General features: G+C 39.1%; 1 protein-coding gene across 3 annotated transcripts in view; it reads left to right on the top strand.

Moving 5' to 3' along the window:
* COLEC11 (collectin subfamily member 11) overlaps positions 1–12,571 on the top strand; it is a 34,048-nt gene extending 21,477 nt beyond the window's left edge. For 2 of the 3 annotated variants that reach the window (XM_042828643.1, XM_042828652.1), the window contains exons 4-7: positions 8,296–8,367; positions 9,034–9,087; positions 10,399–10,494; positions 10,643–12,571. In XM_042828643.1, the coding sequence (XP_042684577.1) occupies positions 8,296–8,367; positions 9,034–9,087; positions 10,399–10,494; positions 10,643–11,052 (632 nt within the window). In that variant the 3' untranslated portion in view covers positions 11,053–12,571. The remainder of the gene's footprint in view (positions 1–8,295; positions 8,368–9,033; positions 9,088–10,398; positions 10,495–10,642) is intronic. The other variant, XM_042828661.1, reaches the window with a different exon arrangement.
* Positions 12,572–21,064: the final 8,493 nt, after the last annotated feature.

The raw sequence follows: 21,064 nt of genomic DNA, 5'->3' as shown, positions 1-21,064 counted from the left end.
GTGTGTGTGTGTGTGTGTGTGTGTGTGTGTGTGTGTGTTAAGTCTGTGTACTTTCCTTATGGAGATGTAGCCTTCAAGGACAACTGTCATAAAAAATTTTGGAAACTAAAATTTTAACTCCTGCAGGTTAATGCAGCATGAAGAGAAGTAAAAGTACTACAGAATAACTTTGGTTAAAAGGTCATATAGAGGTCTCTAGTCCAATCTTCTGCTTAAAGCAGGGCAGGCTTCAAATTTAGATGAGACTGCTCAAGGCTTTTGTCTGGCTGACTTCTGAAAATCTCAAAGGATGGAGATTCCACAATCTTTTTGATTGGCTTGCTCTCCAGTCTTGTTGTGAAATATGTGTTCCTTAAGGTCAATCAAAATTTTCTTGCTTGCAATGTGTGATCATTGTCTCTCGTCCTTTTGCTATGTATCTCTCAGAAGAGAAAGGTGCATCTTCTCTGCAAACTTCCTGTAGTGGAAGAATGAAATTAGTTTTCCCCCCTTAAAGTCTTCTTTAGGCTAAATAAAAGGATTTTCTTCAGCTGGACTCCAGTTTTTTTCTCTCTCTTATTTGAAGGTGCAAAAATCTCTGGGTCCTTTTCCGCATGGCAATTTTCTAGGCAGCCATTGGCCAAAGTGTGCCTATGCATCCCAGGTGTGGAGCGTTTCAGGGTCTGACTGAATTTCCTGTCAACAAATTCTTGCAGTTTGTCAATGTCATCTGACTGGCATCGCTACTCTCCAGCACACTAACCACTCCTGGGATTGCCAGCAGACTCACAGAGGCTGCCTTCCACTCCTTCCTGTCGCTGATGAAGATTTTAAACACTGTTGGTCCCAGGACCAACTTCCTGAAGAGTGGCACTCATAATCAGCTACTGATTAGATTTTGTCGGCCTTGCAGCAGCTCAGCTGAATTTTTTGGCACCCTTGGATGCCTTCTCACCAGTGCTATGGATGTGTGTCCAACTTAAGTATACTCAATTGTCGGCTAACATGGGTAGCATCTCCTCCCCACTTTCTGTCACCAGATGTGAGATCCAGTAGAACACTTTGCCAGTAAAAACAAAAGCAAAGAAGGTACCAAGTATCTCAGCATTGTCCATCTGTTTTATCATTGTTTCCTTCCAATCAGAGTGCCTGTGCTATCCTCAGTCTGATTTTTACTGCTGCTTTACCTGTACTGTGTTTCAAGCTATTTTCATATACCCAGCCAAGATCAACTCCAGCTGAACTTTTTCCTTTCTCACTTCATCCCTAAATACCTAAGGAGTACTTCCATATTGTTTTTTATTAGCCTCTCTCTGTGCCCAGCATAACCTGTGTGCTTCCATTGTGCTTGTTGTCCCATCATATCTGAGTGGCTGATGTCATTAAGTAGACTCCCAGTTTCTCCTGTTTGTTTCCCAGGTTATGACCGTTTTTCACTGGTATTTCAGATGGGCAAGTGGTCATATCACCTTTTTCATGGGGACTTGGAGAATCTCTCCCATTGCACGGTCTTAAATATTTCTTTGAGCTTTGCATTTTGTTGAATCAATTCCACAATGTAACATTTCATTTACATAATTTTATATGCAATATTGCATTTACTTAGAAAATCATTCTAAGGAAAGCTCAATTCTAATAATTAGAATAATTAGATAAATAATTGGAAATTTCCAGTTTTCATATGTCAGTATGTCCAAAATATTGACGTGAATGGATGAAGAAACATTGAAGTGAATGTTCACTGCAAGAGAAATGTTCATGAAACAGAAAAGAGATGAAACAAAATTGAATATTAATGCATTCTATATCACATTTTTCCAGGGAGCGCTTTCAGTACAATAATCCTTACTGTTTCTGTAGCCGCATTTTTTCTGCTTTTTTCTTGCTCATCCAAATTTGACTTGACACGTGTATAGACTTGTAATATTTAGTAAATGCTTCATTTTAGTATAGTAAGAAATTTCACCATAGTTTTATCAGGAATAACCACTTCAGCATCTGTTCCTGAGCAGATTATCAAATATCCGTTTGTGATCTGCTATTGGCTTTTCCTTTTAGCACTGTTTTTGTCCTCTTGGGCATATAACACTAATGCCCTTGATAGTCTTGGCTAACTATTTTAAACTCGCAGTTGGTATAAAGCTTAGTCTCATGATCCAGATACTTAACACATAGCTTAGTCAATAATGAAAGATGAATAATACTATTGTCTCACATTCCATTTGTCCCATTCTGTGAGCACACTTGGATGATCACAGAAGCTCTGTTTCTGTTCAGTATGCTGTTAAACTTCAGTCTTGATGTTAATGCATATGGCCCCCTGTAGTTTTTAAGCATATTTTTATTGAAGCTTGATAATTGATGTGTTATTGGGGTAGTATTCATCTCCTTCTATGGATAGAAACTGCTACATTTCATTGTATGTCACTACTATTTGAATAAGTGCTGGCTTACACGAGGGAAAGATTATAATTCTTCTGTTTTGGTGTTAATTTACAATATCAGAATCACAGCATTTTTTTTTTTTCACTTTCCTTCCTCAGTTTTGTTTCTTAGGCAAGTTCATTATAAGGAAACTTGCTTAGTTTCTTGAATTTAGAAGTACAATAGTCAGTGAATAAATAAAATACATAAGAAAGGGTTGGTTTTTTTTTGTACATTTGACCTGCAACGAACACTTCAGAATTAGAAGGTGCTGCAAATGTTTCCATCATATTCTTTCTTCATAATATTGTCATATTTTAGTAATTCAGACCCTCATAAACATTAAAACTTTCTGATGCTTTCTTGAAATAAATCTGTTTCTGTGTGTCCTAATGTTTCAGGGTGACATCAGATATCCCAATGTCTTTGGGCACTGATTAAGGTTAAATTCACTTATTTTGCCGTTGCTTTTAATTAATTGTATAGGTCAATTATGATGCATAGCGTGTCAGCAGAATATAAAACTGTGTTGTCCTTATGAAAAGTGTAGAGCACTGGATCAAGTAAAACGTTAAGCACAGTCATATGATATTCTTGGGATGGGACCCAACAGTCTCTACCTCTGCAGTGTTAACACAGCCTCTGGTGTGACTTCACAGAATTGCAGAGGTTGGAAAGGACCTCAAGAGATCATCGAGTCCAGCCCCCTTTCTAAAGCAGATTCCCTGCAATGGTTCACACAGGTAGGCATCCAGACAGGTCCTGAATATCTCCATAGCAGGAGACTCCACCACCTCTCTGAGCGTCCTGTTCCAGTGCTCCATCACCTTTACTGTTAAAAAAAGTTCTTCCACATGTTGGTATGGAACTTCCTATGTTCAGGTTTGAGGCCATTGCTCCATGTCCTATTGCCACATGCCACCAAGAGCCTGGCCTCATCCATTTACCTCCCACCTCCCTTTAGATATTTATAAACATTTATCAGATCCCACTTCAGTTGTTTTTTTTTCCTCAGGCTGAACAGACCCAGGCTACTCAGCCCTTCCTCGTATGGAAGATGCTCCAGGCTCTTTTTCAGCTTGTCAGCTAATGTTTTCCCAGACAATTCTCAGACATGTTCTGGGAACTAACACAATGAACAGCTTGCAACTGATTACCTTAGTTTGAAGAGAAAGATGATTTAGGATTATGGAGTGCACCATTCTCAGCCAGCTGGTTCCCAGTGCTGGGGAGCAGTCCCAGGCATTTAGTTTACTAGTACAGACATAGCCTCTAAGTATGAGAGGGGAGTCATTAATTTAACTGGATTGGATCCAGAGTGCTCAGTCATTTGTATAATCAAGTTCTAAGGAGAGGTAATAACGTCTTAATTTATATTTTAATATTACTGATTGCTCATTAATACGTAATCAATCAATCCCTTACATTCTGGAGTCAACTTTTACATGAATTTATTGCTCGCTAAGGAGCGCTGCAGGCAGAATTCCATATAAAAGTCCTGACATTGGCAGCTGTGGATTCACAAAGTGGGTATCTAATTCAAAACTATCTTCCAAATCCAACTGAAATCAGTAGGATTTTGAGAAAACTAAACTACTAAACGGGGTGGACAAAATAGGCTTCAACATAGGCTTCAGTGTAAGTAAATATATAGAATAGGGACCTTAGGGATACACTGCTTAATGTATATTTACGAGTCAAAATATGTCAAAATATATGTCTAAATATATAAGATATGTCTAAAATATAGAATATATATTTTATTTATTCTTTTTATTCTGTGTTCTTTTTGTAAATATCTTCTGCTGACTGCTGTCAAAGATGGCACTGGAACTGACAGAGTTTAGGTCTGGCTTGGGACTCTTATGCTGCAGAGTAGATCTTTGTGATATCCACTATGTCAAATCATAAAGAATTTGTCCCTCATGTTTGGGAAGTAAACTACTATTCTCTTTTTCTCTTTGACACGACTCAATTCAATTTAGCTGTGAAATGGTGAATTTGAGTTTCTACTAGATTTCTCTTTCTGGCACCTTCTTTTTTAAAAGTAGTTTTATGCCCTATTTTCTGTTCCAATTAGTTCTATCTGAAGAAATTGGCCATACTGTATGAACACCCCTTTTATAGTGTTGCACTGAGCCAAAGCCCTCATCTTTTTACCGGTTGTGCAGCCCACCATTCATCTCTGGTTATTATTTCTTCTCTTGTTTGTGAAACTGACAAGGCCAACAAGAAGATCAATTAGAGTTCCTTTCTCTTCAGTTCCCCCTAAAATCCTTTAAGTCTTCTATAATTGGTTCCAATGTATATCACCTTCATCTGAGAGATGACAGATGACTTGCTTCGTATTCTCCATTCAAACTCTCAGTGAAGTTTCCTACTTTTGGTCTATGGAGACTTAATTTCTTTCATTGTCCTCATTTCTTTCCAGCTCTCACTTCCTGATTTCATTAAGACTCTTTAGGCTGCATTTTTGGCAATCGTAGGGCCACTGAAAAGGACTTTTTAAAAGGTTTTAAAACTTTTGAAACCCTCAAGGCAGATGGGTCTCTCTTGAAGCTATCTGATTTATTCTGCAGAAGAAGCAGAATAAGCAAGCCCCTGGAGTAGAAGCTGGGGTTACTCACTGTAAGAGAAAAGCTAATCCAAACACCTCTTTAATGAGCACAAGGGACTTAATGTATGTCTTTGTTGTTTGAGGTAGCACACTTTTTACTTCTGAGCAGATCATGTAGTTCTTATTGGCAATTGCTCTGTAAGTTGTTCATCTTCTGGGCAGTATTTATGAGAAAGAATGTGATGTCCTTTTATATATTATATTTCATTTATGTGTTATAGACATATGTTTATTTCATTTCAAATATAGCGTCTGACATTACTACTGTAATCCCAATTTGGAAGTTTGGAATATTTTTGAGGTTTTTCAAGGAAATACTTTCTGGCTATGCTATCTCTATTGGATAAATATCCACTAGTTGCAGTCAGTATTTTTATAATCTGCACAATTCCTTGGAAATATGTCTTTGAAGCAAACCATGAATCTATTCTGAGACTGAAGCAATATCCAGAAAGTAAATCAGCAGCTGAGTGGGTTATTTCCATTCTTTCAGTAAGAATATAATGAATAAGAGAACAATTTTGTGGTCTTGAAGATAAAAATTCAAGTAGAGACTGAATCTGATCCTTTTTGGAAACAAAGGAAAACTGATTGTAGGACTTGCCAGGTGAATTAGACCAACAGGCCATAGAATGGCTTGGGTTGTAAGAGACCTCAAGGATCATCCAGTTCCAACCCGCTTGCCACAGGCTGGGGCACCAACCTCTGGATCTGGTGCTAGACCAGGTTTCCTAGGGCCCAATCCAACCTGATCTTGAACATCTCCAGGGCTGGGGCATCTACAGATTCCTCCGGGCAGCCTGTTCCAGCACCTTACCACTCTCATACTAAAGAACTTCCCCCTGACATCCGAGCTAAACCTTCCCCCCTTCAGCTTAAAACCATTCCTCTTTGTCCTGTCACTGTCTACCCCTGTAAAAAGGTGATTCCCCTCCATTTATAATCCCATTTTAAATATTGGAAGGATGCAAGGACACCTCATTGCAGCCTTCTCTTCTCCAGGCTGAACAAGCTCAGCTCCCTCAGCCTGTCTTCATAGGAGCGGTGCTCCAGTCCTCTGATCATCTTAGTGGCCCTCCTCTAGACCCTCTCCAACAACTCTACACCTTTTCTGTACTGGGGGCCCAGTACTCCAGATGGGGCCTCATGAGGGCATAGTAAAGAGGGACACTCCCTGTCCCTGCTGGCCACCCCTTGTCTGATGGAGCCCAGGATACCATTGGCCTTCTGAACTGCAGGAGCACACTGCTGGTTCCTGTTCATTTTTTCCACCACGTCCTTTTGACCTTTCTCATTTGACCTCTTTCTGAGTCATATGCCTTCGGCTGATGGCTGCTTAAGAATTTTTATAGTAATGAGGAAGACATCTCCGGTGGTAATCAATTTATATTCTGAAACATGTCATTAAGTTAAAGGTAATGATGAAGTCAGTCATAAAATTATCCAGTTTTAAAAGTGTAGAAATTAAGCAGTTGTCTGTCCTGGTGCATTGAATCCCGCATCCTGACAACAGATCTTCAGTTGTAGTTCCAGAACTGAGGCTGAGCAATGACAGTTTATAGAGTTTCAGTTAATAGATCCTTGTGGTAGATTTTCCTCTGAACACATCTGATTTTCTCCTTGGTCTTTTATAGCAGGATAGTGCATAACAGGCATTGCTTTGAGCAAAAGAAAAAAAAAACACCAGAAAAACAGTCTTAACTGAAACAACTGCCTCCATATTTCCTAAAGCAGTCTCAGTCTTGTGTTTCTTCACATGGGATCTTCAGGAGGCATTTGTCTTCTCTTTGTAGTCCCTCCATCTCTTCTCTCTGTAGTCCCTCCATCCCTTCTCTCTGTTAATGTTGTGTGGTACAGTAGGGAATCTACCTCATATGATGTAGTTGTACTGCTCTGCAGCCTCTAAGCCATGTTTCTTCTTGACATTATGATACAAAGAGGCTTAAATCTGAATGGCAGAGCATTGATTCACTCAGGAAAGAGTATCACCAACATACATGGAGATATAGCATTGTTTCCCGAGTCTCCTTAAGGCTATAGTAGCAGCAGAATTAGGCAAACTGACAAATTTGCTAAATAGTCACTGTAACAGACTGCCAGTTCTCATTCTGTAGGTCTCAGAAAGTCTACATAAAGCAAGGAAAAAAGGATAGAATGAGGCTTTGCTATTATAGGCTAAGTTCTCTCAGATTTACGTCATTAACATAATTATTTTTCATAATGTTTGAGAAATGGCATACAGAAAAGCTGCATGATGTAACAGGCAGGTTTCATCTGTTTTATCATTTGAGCTCTGGAGGAGCTCAGCTCTATTACATCAATGCTTGGACTGTGGCACACACTTTATTAGTAGCAATGCTTCTGCTTGGTCTGTAAAGACAGTGATGGGAAAGAAACTGTCTGTTCCACTGCAAATTCTCCTGAAGCCATTCTAATATTTGCTTCATATTGCAAAGGAAGGTACAATTCATAGAAAAGAGGCTGAAGTCAGGTGTAGTAAGTGAATCAGGCTGTCTTACATTGGATTTCTGGCTATACGTCAGGGATGTATACAGATAGGTGGCTGCGGCTGGTTCAAGCAGATTTTCTGACAATTTCAATTCACCTTGAGAGGGGGGTGATTGGTTTTAATTTGTAAAAACACAGCTAAGAAAAATGATTTTTGAATAGCTTTTTTTGCTACAAGTGCTGTTTGAAATATTCTACTGAAGCATGTTTAAAATTAGTAACATCTAACATTTCTGTTTTGTATCAGACTTCACATTTGTACAAGCATGTGCGTGTGCTCAAATATGACTTCCATTCATTTTCATTTTTCTTTAATATAGTCTTCAAATGTAAGAAAGAATGAAGATGCGACTGCTATGGAAAAATTAAGCAACAAAGCCCAAATTCAGCCTTACTATAACTCAGCTGCAGTGGAGTTACTTCACAACTATTTGTTGTGCTTGGACCCCTTAGGTCTTTTCAACTCTGTAATACATTGATCCGTATGTTTTTGATGGGATCCTCCCTTACTGTCAACATTATTTTGGCATGATCATCTGATAGAAGTTTGTAAAATGTTTTTCCAGTGGATCTCAGCCAAGATCTGTTTTCATTTGCACCTGCTTACTGCTTTAATGTCACCTGGAGTGAATTGAACTTCTGAAGTTCAATGAATGTTGGGTTTAGAGCGTATATTTCTTCACTGAAAAATCTAGTATTGCAAATATGCTGGAATCTGAATTAATCAGAATATACTGTTAATGTGTTTTGTCTTTTGGTACATGTAGGAGAAATGGGAGACAAAGGACAGAAAGGCAGCATGGGACGGCATGGAAAAATTGGTCCTATTGGTTCAAAAGGTATGCTCCGTGCAATTGCCTCTCCATTTGTGTTTTAGATGAAAAAATGTTATCATCTGTGTTTGGTTAGCTACTCTTAGACTTCATCATAGCTGGCTGACTGCAGCATGAGATATTACTTATTGGCTGAGATCTGTTGAGCAGTTACTTTTTGTTCTATAGAAGCATTAAGATTTGAGCATCCTGGTTTATGGTTAAATTAAGAGCTTCACATCCTAACAGATAAGTGTGGACAGTTAAGAGGAGTAGGTAGGAAGACACTGTATTTTGGTATCCTTCTAGGAACCGCAGTACTTGAATTCTAATCTCGCATACGCCACAGGGTTGGTCATTTGGACCAACCATGTTTACCTAAGCATCTGGATTATGAATCTAGATTTAGATTGCAATATAGTGTATATGGCCCTTTTCGTCTACAAGATCTGAATTTATTGCTTCTGTGAAGTTCACAAAAAAGAAAGTGATATCAGTACATATTCTTTTCATTCATAGGTTTGGTTTGCCTTTTTTGTGGAGTGACTGGGACAGAAGCATTTTTATTCTTCCTTGGGCATTTTTCTACTTTCCACACTTGCCTGTTACTAGAGGGAGAAAAAAAAAAAAAAAAAAGTGTTTAGCTATTAGTGAAAAAGCCTCCTTAAATTTGTATTCTTTTTCATATTTTAGGTGAAAAGGGAGATAATGGTGACATAGGACCACCAGGTCCTAATGGTGACCCAGGTAACCTATAACATACTTTGTCTACGATGTGAAGGATTTAAGAACATGCAGGCATCATCACAAAAAATGTGTCTTTTAAAATACTGAGAAAAATCATGATAAATAAATATTTAGATAGCTCCTCCTCACAGTGATATTTTCAAATTACTTAAAAAAAAAAAAAATAATATCGAAGTTGCTGGACATGTAGTGTATTTTTTCAAACAGTGTCTCAGAGCTACTCAGAGGTTTGGTGAATACAGTGGGAATGAAGTGCAACTCTCAGTATCATTCACCACTAATGGAAGGGGAAATCTCTGTATAGTCTGCTCAGGATTCCAGCCAACACAAAGGAGCAGGTCAGAAGATCATGCCCCTCCACTGGGTATCATTGCAGGAGCTTAGCAGGAATAAAGGTCCTCCAGAAGAAAAGGTGGAAGTCTGGCAAAAAAAATGTAAGCCTTAGAAAAGTGGCTCCTGATTTTGCCCATTTTTGTTTCTTCCTAGCAGAGAGCACTAAAGGTGCATCAGTTAGTTTTCTTATGAGAACATAATTTGTCACTCAATTCTTGAGCCAGGTATTGTCTTGAAGGGCAGTCTTATAGTCCAACTACATGGCACTTAGACTTAGGTATCTACATGGAGTAATTGCGCAGTTAAATGCAGATTTGAATAATTGCATATAGAACTGGAAACTGTAATTTATTCTCTTTTTGAGATCTGAACTCATAGAAGTAACAATTATCCTTTTAGTATTCTCGTTCAGATTATCTTTGTCAAATCAATATCAATTTGACATAATAGATGTCTTTCTATTCTTTGACTGGAAGAAGTACAGTAACTTCTGTATTTGAAAAGTACAGAATTGCATTTTACAGCTAATTATGTGCATTACATGGTTAGAACATTAGCCTTTTTGATCTACTGTTTTAGATTCCTTATGAGGAACAGGTGAACAAGAAACTGTAGATTTTTGCTCTGTATAAAGTGCTTTTTGGAAAAGACCGAAGATGATAATTTCACCCAAATATGATGTTTTGACAAACATTTTTAGTGTTTTGTTTTGTTTTTTGACATGGGATATCTCTCTGTGTTCAGATTAGCCCTAGTTACACAGAACTGAAGTTTCAGAGGAAGGAGATGTCATGATTAGATTCAGACAACTGTGAGAATCATGATGGCACGTATTAGCAAAGGCTACAGGTTTCAGACCATTACTTGTGAAGCAGACGTCCCCTAGGGCTGCCCAGCTGGGCCTTTTCATGAAGTTATTTAGATAATTACTGAATTTAAACACCATTTTGACTTCAGCACGTCTGTTTCATTTCGTAGGCATCCCCTGTGAGTGTAGCCAGCTAAGGAAGGCTATTGGTGAAATGGATATCCAAGTGGCCCAGCTGACGACAGAACTAAAATTCATTAAAAATGGTAGGCTAACTTTATATATTTTCCTTTCTCATTGCTACATTTTAATGGTGAATTGCTCGTAGAGAGTATCGCCATGCATTGGATTTGTGAAGTTATTTTGGGGTGTACAGTAAGTTGGTTTATAGAAATGCGAGTGCTCACTTTTCAGCACTGCCCTCCCCCGCAGCTGTTGCTGGTGTGCGTGAGACAGATAATAAGATTTATCTGCTGGTGAAGGAAGAAAAAAGATACAAGGAAGCCCAGCTCTACTGCCATGGAAGAGGAGGGACGCTCAGCATGCCCAAGGATGAGAATGCCAACAATCTGATTGCCTCGTACATCAACCAAGCTGGGCTCACCAGAGTTTTCATTGGGATTAACGACCTAGAGAAAGAGGGAAATTTTGTCTATTCTGACCGGTCACCCATGCAGACCTTCAACAAGTGGCGCAGTGGGGAGCCCAACAATGCCTACGATGAGGAGGACTGTGTGGAGATGGTGGCATCTGGAGGGTGGAATGACGTTGCATGTCATATTACCATGTATTTTGTGTGTGAATTTGATAAAGAAAACGTGTAAGCTTGCTGGCTCTTTATTTTAAGAAAAGTTTTTAAGCAGGTTGTATAAGTTAGCCCATGTTTATAGAGTACAAGTAATGTTTTACACACATGTGACATCAGTGTTGTACAGCTGTAAATACAATTTAGGTATTTCAAATATCGGTATTTACCCTTCAGAAGGGAAGAGCACTGATGAGTAAGATATAGATTGGTTTTTTTTCTGTAGAAGAGCGTATGTATTTAGAGAAAACTGTAGTTTGGGGCTAAATTCTGCCCTCAAAGCATTTAACGCGTGTGATGGTGTGAATTTGGCCTCTAGTTTTCAGAGTGATCATTTCTGAAGAAATAGATTCTTAATATTCTTTTACCTTAGCAAATTTAATAGTTATAGATGTTAATTGCTTGTAGCACTACAGGGATACACTACAGGGATACTCCAGCAAGAAGACAAATAATTTGCATACTCCAGTTAATTAGCACAAATATTACTATTTTTTGGGGATGTAAAGGTGTTACAACTCTTTTTTTTTTTTTTTTTTTTTTTTAAGTAGCCAAGCCTAGTCCACAAATTAAGAGTCCTGCCAATTTTGTACAGTTTCTTTATTAAAATATTCACAGATATATCATGAGAAGGCCCTTCAGTAAGCAGTTTTAGTGCTGGTGGAGGATTAACTTCATGTAATTCAGTACAGAAAAAGGGATCCATGCCAGATGAGTGCTTTGGGATTGGGTAAAGGTAAAAGATTTTGGTTTTCTGCTATCTTTAGTTGAAAATGATTCAGTGAATGAACTGTTTAAGGCCTCAAACAATTATTTTTTTAAAGTGTTTCTCATTTGTTAAAGATGATCTTGGTACATCATGTTACAAAACAAACATAATACTGACCCTTCTCTGTTTAAGGCAAATTACATTAGTGGACAACAAATCTCATAGAAGTGGTTTAGCTAATTGTTTTGGCAGGAAAAAAGCCTATATAGTGACTCAGATTGAGAGAGTGACCTCCTGAAAAGCAGCAAAATTGTCCAAAATTCTCCTGTTTATGTATATAGCAATAATGTGATTTTGCACAAATAATTTATGTACTCAATTTCATATGATGGAAAATGTGATGTATATTTTAAGAAGTCAGCAACATAATTTCACAAAGGAAATGAATTACTTTGGATCTTCCTAGGAGCCAGTTGCATGACATCTTATTCTCACTGTTAGGCATAGAAAGACTACAAAATCTCAGACCGTTTTTTTTTTTTTCCAGGAATACCCTGCACAATGTTTTATGCTGTTTTTTAAGGAGAAATGTTCCTTTGTATAACATAGCAATCAGTATATTTATCTGATAATTATGGGAGATTGGTCTACAAAGTATCCAAATTGGATCTGGCTTGTGGTTCTACAGCAAGACAAGACCGACTGAAATCAATGCTAAAGTGCCGTGATACATAACCAGCAGTCAGACAATCCTGTTCATATCCACAGTCTAACAATATTTGGTGTGATACTATTATTAAATACCTAATAAACTATTTTGTTTGATATATTTACTCTGTGAATTTGAATCCATTATACACGTTTGATACTAGTGTTCCTATGGTATACCAGATTCCTATGGTATTTGAGTATCTCTGCCCCAGAGCAACCATTCTAAGAAACAAATGGTTCTTTGTCTGCTTCACCTTCTTTCTTATGAAGCTAGGCATGACTCCTATACATTAGGCTTTCTTCAGACTGTGTATTGAAATCTCGTAATGTGAATATGTTTCACCAATACTCAAGACTCTTTACAGAATTTACAGTTGACTTTTGAATATCATGGTTATATCCTGCCCACTATAGAAATCCTGAGGAATCCTTCAAATCTCAAGCATACTTCTGTCAAATGATTGCATCTATATTAAGAAGACTAAGCCTGAGTTACAGATATCTGGAGTTCCCTCATTATGCACTTACTGAAGATGCTAGTTGTTTTTCGCTCAGGTTTTGCAAGTCTCTGCTGTAACATTTGCTTTCCTCAGAAACATCAAAAGAGACCTTTTGAGGAGGTGGGAAGATTTTTCAGATGCCAAATACTTCTGTTTTACTTCTGGAAGCCACACCAAATTTGTAATGATTGACTTGACGTGTAGAACACTCCAAATTTCAATTAAAATATGAAAAATAAAGGAAAGGTAAATAACATTTATTTCACCCAGTTTTCACGTTCACCAGGATACGTTTTTGCAAATCTTGAAACATGAGATGGAAAGCAAATGAATTGTTAGAGCCTTGTATATTCTTTTATTCTCTTGGCTGCCACGGTTCTGGTTTCACTGGATGAGGGGAGCAAGGCTGTAAGTAAGATCTCTAGCTATCCTGCAAGAAGCAAAGATGACACATCTGATATTTACCCCTGTGTGGAACTGGGCAAGAAAGAAAGAGAGCTTGGAAGTGATGGAGCCCTTGATCATCTCTTTCACCTTCCAGTTGCTGACCCACATATACAGGCCATTGCTGGAGGCAGAAATCAATGATTAGTGCGGCTCTCAGCCTATGCAAATCCTGCTGAAGTGCATGGTGCTCTCAGTAGAATTTGGAGCTACTGTTATCAGAAAAAGTCACATGGCAAATTAGTTTAGTTTGGAGCATTTTCCATTTGCATTAAAATCTGCTTTGTTAGATCGTTACTCATTCTGCGTGGCTCTGCAGAAGCTTTTTGAATTTGTCTGTATGGCAAACATGCACTGACAGGTTTCCCAAACTGCTCTTACATTTCTTACTCTTACTGTAAAAGTTTGCCTTTGAAAGAAACAATAAAATCTTTTTAAAATATATATATAGTCACCCATTCAGGGTCTTGAATGACTTTTTCACATAAAATACATTCCTCACCTATTGCCCACATTAAATGCTAAGGTTGTATTGTTGTTCTCTGATGTCAGAGCCAGGCATGCATTCCTCTTCTAAGAGCCAACTTGGTGAACCATATATCTGGCTGGGATCAAGCTGCCTTGTCACTGTCATCTTCCCAGCAGATCACCAGATAATGCCTCACCCTGATCATAGAATCATTGAATGGTTTGGGTTGGAAAGGACCTTTAAGACAAGCTGGTTTCAAACCCTCTGCTATAGGCAGGGACACCTCCCTCTACACCAGGTTGCTTATAGTTCCATCCAGCCTGGCCTTGAATGCTTCCAGGGAGGGGACATCCACAGGCTTTCTGGGCAGCCTGTTCCAGTGTCTCACCACAGGCACAGTAAAGAATTTCTTCTTAATATCTAATGTAAGTTTACCCACTTCCAGTTTAAAGCCATTTCCCCTCATCTAGTCACTACCCTTGTAAAAAGCCCCGTCCCAGTTTTCTACGAGGGCTCCTTCAGATACTGGAAGGCCACTCTAAGGTCTTCTCAAATCATACTCCTCTCCCAGCTCTCTCAGCCTGTCTTTGTATTGGAAGTGCTCCAGCCCTCTGATAATCTTTGTGGCCCTCATCTGGACCCACTCCTACAGCTCCATGTCCTTCTTGCCTTGTGGGCCTCAAAACTGAACGCGGTACTCCAGGTGGAGTCTCATGAGAGCAGAGTAGAGTGACAGAATCACCTCCCTTGACCTGCTGGTCATGCTTCTCAAGATGCAAGACAGGATACAGTGAGCCATCTGGGCTGCAAGTGCACTTTGATGGCTCGTGTTGAGTCTTTCATCAACCAGCACCTCCCAGATCCTTCTCCTCAAGGCTGCTCTCAAGCCATTCTCTGCCCGGTTTTTATTTGTGCTTGGTCAGGACCTTGCATTTGGTCCCAGCACCGAAGCCTGAGGAACACCACTCGTCACTGGTCTCCACTTGACACTGAGCTGTTTATTGCAACTCTGTGACTATCCAACCAGTTCCTCACCCGGTGAGTGGAACCTCCCCTGGTTGAGGGGGACCAACTTGAGACCATTCATTATCTTCCTTAGCACGCTCAGCTCCCAGTCTGTCATCCCCTGTGGACCAGCTAGCCCTCACTGCATGCTGACAGCTTATATGACTCTCTGAAAACACTGTTTCATGACAGGTTGCAGGTTAGCCACAGAACTCCTGCCTGGCTGTGGATTTTACACTGTCTTCAGTCACAGAGCAGAGCTGCAAAATTTAGTATTTATACATGAGATATAGACCATCCTTATTGCTACAAGGAAAATGAGCTGCGTCATTTTACAGAAGCTCTGGATATGCCAGCTCAAATATGAATTATAAAGTAGCAGATGTTTATATTTTCATTATTATTAAGCAATTTTTTAAAAAATGGAAAGTGAGATTAAATATGTTTTTAGTGTAAAATAAGATGAAATTTCAGCATGGACAAAGAAATTTCAAAGCAGACATTTTTAAAGACATTTTCTTTAGGAATTCCAATTCTGATTTCTGAAGCTTCACTTTGACCTGTAAAGGGATTTGACTTTTATACTATTGTTAAAGTGTTTTACACCATGTCAGTTAAAATATTCAGTGTAATGGCCGAAATATTTTACTTTATTCTTTATGTCTTAGATTCCAATTGGAACAAGTTATCTTTCAAAGTTCTCGTTAGTCCAAATATTGAGTTTGATGCTTGAATCAGTTTCTCCTGGAACTGATGTGGCACGGTAAACACTCTACAAAGCAATAGTCTGTTCAATCAGCATGAAGTAGATGTTCTTAGTAATAATGAAAATGGCTCATTTCAGTGTTACACATGTAACTAGCAGCTTATGTGCTGTATTACAGATGTCCATTCATTAAATTAATGTAGAACTCATAGAAGTATTTTAAATATGAAAATCTTACAAATTTACCTTCATCTTGAATTAAAACAAAATGATGTAAAAGTAACCAAATATGCAGCAAAATGGAAATTCCAGGTTTTCCCTAGATCTATACCCAGCTCCAATTTTTATGAAAAAGCCAGCGACTTGTGCTATTGCTGAGTTAAATCTTTGAGTAGACACATTAGCCTACAGCCTGATGATTCGATACTACTCTACTCCTCACACTTTTTGGGCAGCTTCCCTTTAGCTTTTGTTTTCAGATATTTTGCTCACTTACCTCTCTGTATAAACATTTGCATGAGTACATCCCAAGAGTCAGTCTGTTTTCACCGTGGGTTCTGCCTTTCTATTTCCATTTGTCTTGTGGTGCCAATAGACTCATGTCACTCAACCTGTCTGCTACAGGTTACAGAACAGGAGACTTTTCCTTTGTCTACTGTGGCATCTGGAAATGTGACCTGAAAGTTAATATGCAGGTCTGGAGCCAGCCACTTGGCCAATCCCTGGGGTGCATATTCTGGGCTGGGAAGATGCATACTAGATACTGAAAGGAGAACAGACCTTGTTATTGTGGAGTCTTAAGATTTACTTAGGGAAAAAAATGCACCATTGGAGGGTTTTGACTATTACAGTGAAAGAGTGAACAGTTTGTTTTTATTTTTTTATTTTTTGCATTAGGAGACAACAAAGCATGTGAACTAAGAGAGAGAAAGGTTTTGTGGAGAGGAAGATATCTGTGTGCTCAAGGTGTTGTTCTGGCTGCATGTCTCCTAGCCTGGAGCTTCTCAGCTGGAGGAGGAGCGGAATCCTCTTGAGGGGGGGAGAAATGGAAAAGGTGGGAGAAGCAGAAAACAGATGTGCAGAACCAGCAGTGAGCAAGCTGCCCATGACAGGAATGTAAATGTTACCTCCAGCCATTCTTGTGCTTCCTGGGAGGGAAATGTAATTATCCTGCCCTTTTCTATCAGCATCTCACCATAGCTCTGGATGAGTATCTACAAAAATAGAGGGAGATAAAAAATTCAGCATCATGTCTGTTCCTAAATAAAGCCCAGTTTGAGTCTGTAGCTAATAATATCTACTACTCTTTGGGTATATTAATGTATAAAGTCAATGGGGATTAAATTAACCACTGCTATTGAAAGGCTATCTGTGTAGTATTGATGCCTTCTGTATATTCTTTACATATAAAAGTATGAATACAATCAAGAATTCAGCAAATGAAGACCTGTCATGCTGCTGAGATGTCCATGTGTTACTATACTATCATCTAGTGGCCGTAAAAGGCAAATAAATACGAAATGATTGAGCTGAACTGCAGCTTGCTTCTGCTTGCATCAGTTTCTGTGACACTGAATGCAACCACTAACGTGGTATTGAACAACTGATTTCCCAGCTTTGAAGTTTTTGGTTGGATTTGTTCTTTGTGAAATGATTACTTTGATTTTTATCAGATGTGCACTGGTTTTAAGTCCAGTCTAAATGCTGAGGTGCATTTTTGACTAAGAAGTGAAAATTGTGCCCAAAGGAGTTCAATGATCACGCCTTGGAGTTAAGAAAAAGAAAACAAGTCAAGCTGTGCTCTGCAGGCCAGCATCTAAATGCAGGAGCAGATCTTCTCCTGACATCAATCAACCTCAGTGAAGCCAGATTGATTTATACCTGCCAAAGGTTTGGCACAGCATCCTCATAAATTCTAGACATACGCTTATTTCAGAAAGAAAGGGAAGTATTTTGAGCTGTATAAATTATTTTGATCACTGTCATTGAAAGTCTGATCTCGTGTAAGGCATACATATCTCACAGAAATTTCTCAACTGTGGTCAGCTGTGACACAAATATTGAACTTAACAGTTGAAGTGGATGCACATTGTAAAACCTTACCCTTGAGAGTACAGCAAGAGTTTGACACAGAAGACAAAGAAACAGTAAAAACATTCAAAATAAAGAGTAAATCCTCTATCATTTCATATTCCGTGAAAAGGAAACTTTTGTGGTTCTTTTTGCCATGCACAATGTTGATTCATAGGAGTGGATGGGTGCCATCTAGTGAAGAAAAGATTTGTTACATATTTAAAGAGCCACAAATCCAGTTTTGTTCTTTAGTATTGCTTCATTCTTTAGTATGATGAAGCCTTGGTTCTTCTTCTGTCAGAGAAGCACCTAATCAGCTTTAGACTAGTTTTCAAAGAACAAGGCTAATGTGATCACATGCTGCTTTTCCTTCTAACAACTTTTGAATCCTTTAGCCACTTTCAACCAAATATATAAGTAGGTCTCAGCAATAGGAAGTTTCTAAATATTTTGCATAAAGATGTAAATGGATAACAAGTGGCTCCAAGTCTGCTGGAGTACAAGAAGCATTTGGATTGTGCTCTCAGAAATAGGGCTTGAGTTTTGTGTGGTCTTGTGTGGAGCTTGGAGTTGGACTCATTGATCCTTGTGGATCCCCTCCAATTTGGGATATCTATTATTCTATGATTTCCCTTCCATCCCTACTGAAGAAATGTCTGTCTTCAAGAGTAGATGCAGCACTGAGGGACATAATTTGGTGGGCATGGTGGGGATAAGCTAATGGCTAGACCAAATGACTTTAGCAGTCTTTTCCAACCTTAATAACTCTATGATTCTATGATCTTGGAGGCAGTCTATATGCAGTCTTAACTGCAGGAAGAGCCTGCGTGACCTCACAAGCATCAGTGTGTCCCTCTATTAATTATCACTATGCTTTGACATGAGGTCTCTTCTGGCTCTGAAAGTTTACATTTCATGTACATAGGCCAGCATCTAAACAGAGACTTTTACACGGCAGTGTTCAGATCCCTGAGGTCCCTGAGCTCCTTCTGGTTTGCCAGAACCTTTGGCTTGGGTTCTGTGGGTGGATTTTCTTCCTCTAATTTTAAACACCGGCACTGTAGATATTGCACTGGAGCTAGTCACACCAGCTCCCTTTATAGTCTGTGGGGAGAAATAAGTGGATTCAGGGTATGATTCATCTGTCCTATTTTAGATGTCTAAATTCGGATGGGAACATTCCTTGTTCTGCCTGCTTATTTCTTTCCGTTGCCCTAAGGTGAGACCAAGGTGACAAGCTAAAATACAGACATCTGCCTGATCATATGAATCCCACCCACCAAATCTCAAGAGCTCCCACCCCACACTTCCCATTATATGGAGCTGCCACTCAGACATTCCCCTTGCTCACCAGCTGTGTTTGTTGAGTAAGGTTATGAAGAAAGGCTATCTGAGGCTGCCAAGGAGGTGTGACCTCTGCTAGAAGAGCATGACTTGACACAGGGGGTTTTTTGTCACATGGCAGATCCAGATGCCTTCTGTCGTGCAACCCAATGTTGTACTGACTCATGAGTCACACCCAGGAGAAAATCAGTGCTCTGCCTGCAGAAAATAGCTCTCCATTTTTTCCCTTTCCAGGCTGGCAGTTACGATCACTATGTTAGAGACAAGTGAAATTTCTTCTTACTGCTCTTTCTTGCCTGAGAGAATAACAGTTCCCTTGCTTCTTCCCTGCCACTAAGGATATGTAGGAATTCACTGGTCCTTTTCCTGCCTGTAATGCAAAGCAATAAGCAGCAGCTTAGGAGATATGATGAGCAGCAGAAAAAATAAGCTGCAAATAGCCAAGGCAGAGACAATTTCAGAGAGTCCCATGCACAGAGTGTCTTGCTTGACTAGTTGCAGTAGCAAAAGCTTGGCAGAGAAGCACTGTGGGTGTGCTCCAGACACACAAATGGGAACACACCACATTGAATGTATTAAAAACTGGTGATGTGCTGGGTTTTTACAAGCAGGTCCTCAACTCCTCATCTAGATGTGAGCTAGATAGGAGGCAAAAATAGAAGTATTCCTTTTGCATGGACAGTACAAGACAAGGAACTCAGAGGAGCACTGGAGAGATGGGAAAATCTGAGAGTAATCCTGAAGCTCTTAGGACCAGAGAAAGGAAGAATACTACCGAAAAGGTCTTTGGAAGAGCTGTGAGGTGTTCATGGCAGAAAGTCTTGCAAGAGTAATGCTGTTTGTTTTGAACAGGAAGACCCAAGGAGAACCTTCCATGCAACTTCTTTCATGAAAGCAGAAGGTATCTGTGGAGCGCAAACATATTTTCATAACACAAACAACATTTTAATGCAAAAAAACTTTTTTTTTTTTTTTTAAAAAAAAGAAAAATCTGAGTTTGGTGGCCTTACTAAGAGAGCTTAGGCTGTCTGAAGAAGCACATGCTGCTGTATGCGTGATATCTCTGCCCTTTTGTGTGTCTGCCAGGAAGAAATGCCATTGTGGAGGGACATGGAGGCACAGCATGGTCCTGGCCCAGCAGCCAGCTCTAATCAATAGAAAAAGGGGTCAGACCTGCATCATCAGAAAGAACAACTGAATCCGTACTACCCAGAGAACAAATGGCTGGTGATGCATCATGAAAATGTTCTACTGAAGCACTGGTAGTCTATAGGCAACGTATTTCTTTTTAATTTGATGGAAAAAGCTTTTGTCTGTTGCGATGAAATAGGAAAGGCTGAAAGATTTACTGTCTCAAGGTTAATTGCAATCAGATCTCTGCTGCAATTAATTTTAACAAGGGAAGAGAATTACAGGCCAGAGTAGAGAAATAGCGGGTTAAAGAATATTAAGCTGAATTAGAAAAGCTCTAGTCAGCAGGGTCAAGTGAAATTTGATGCAGAATACGTAAGAAAGTTGCTGAAGCAATTGCTGAACTATTAGTGATTATGTTCAGGTGCTTATGGAAAATCAAGATGTCACAGGGGTATAGAGAAACTTTCACATTGCACCTGTATTTAAAAAACAGGGGAAAAAAGTGACATATTGTGCAGCTTAACCAAGGTACCAAAGAACGGTTAAACAATTAAGTTAAGAAGTATGGACAGAAGAAGTATGGACACCTCCGTAACCAGTTTCCCATCTGATACATAGCTGTCAGAGGCATTTGACAGTCAATTTCCCCCATTTTCTAGGAGAACTCCCCGTAATATATCTTTTCTCAAAGAATAAAAAGTGAATATTTGTCTGACTTAACATGTGAAAATAGAGGAGGATAAGTAAGCTTCTGTTGCTAGATCAAAAAGATCAAAAAGAGTTTTAGACTCTGAAAGCTCAGGTTCTCAACATTTCTGCTCACTGAGTAATAATCTAATTTTACATGTGACACAAACTAGCCCCAAAGAAATCAAATTTATGAACTCTACCCCTGCAATAAAGATCAAAATAAAACCTAATACAATTCCTCTGCTC

This window comes from Centrocercus urophasianus, unplaced genomic scaffold (assembly GCF_019232065.1).
Source record: "Centrocercus urophasianus isolate 14NV4802_14NV808 unplaced genomic scaffold, USGS_Curo_1.0 seq_10, whole genome shotgun sequence".
NCBI classification, from domain to species: domain Eukaryota; kingdom Metazoa; phylum Chordata; class Aves; order Galliformes; family Phasianidae; genus Centrocercus; species Centrocercus urophasianus.
Note: the sequence above shows the minus strand (reverse complement) of the source record. Positions and strands in the feature narration are given on the sequence as shown.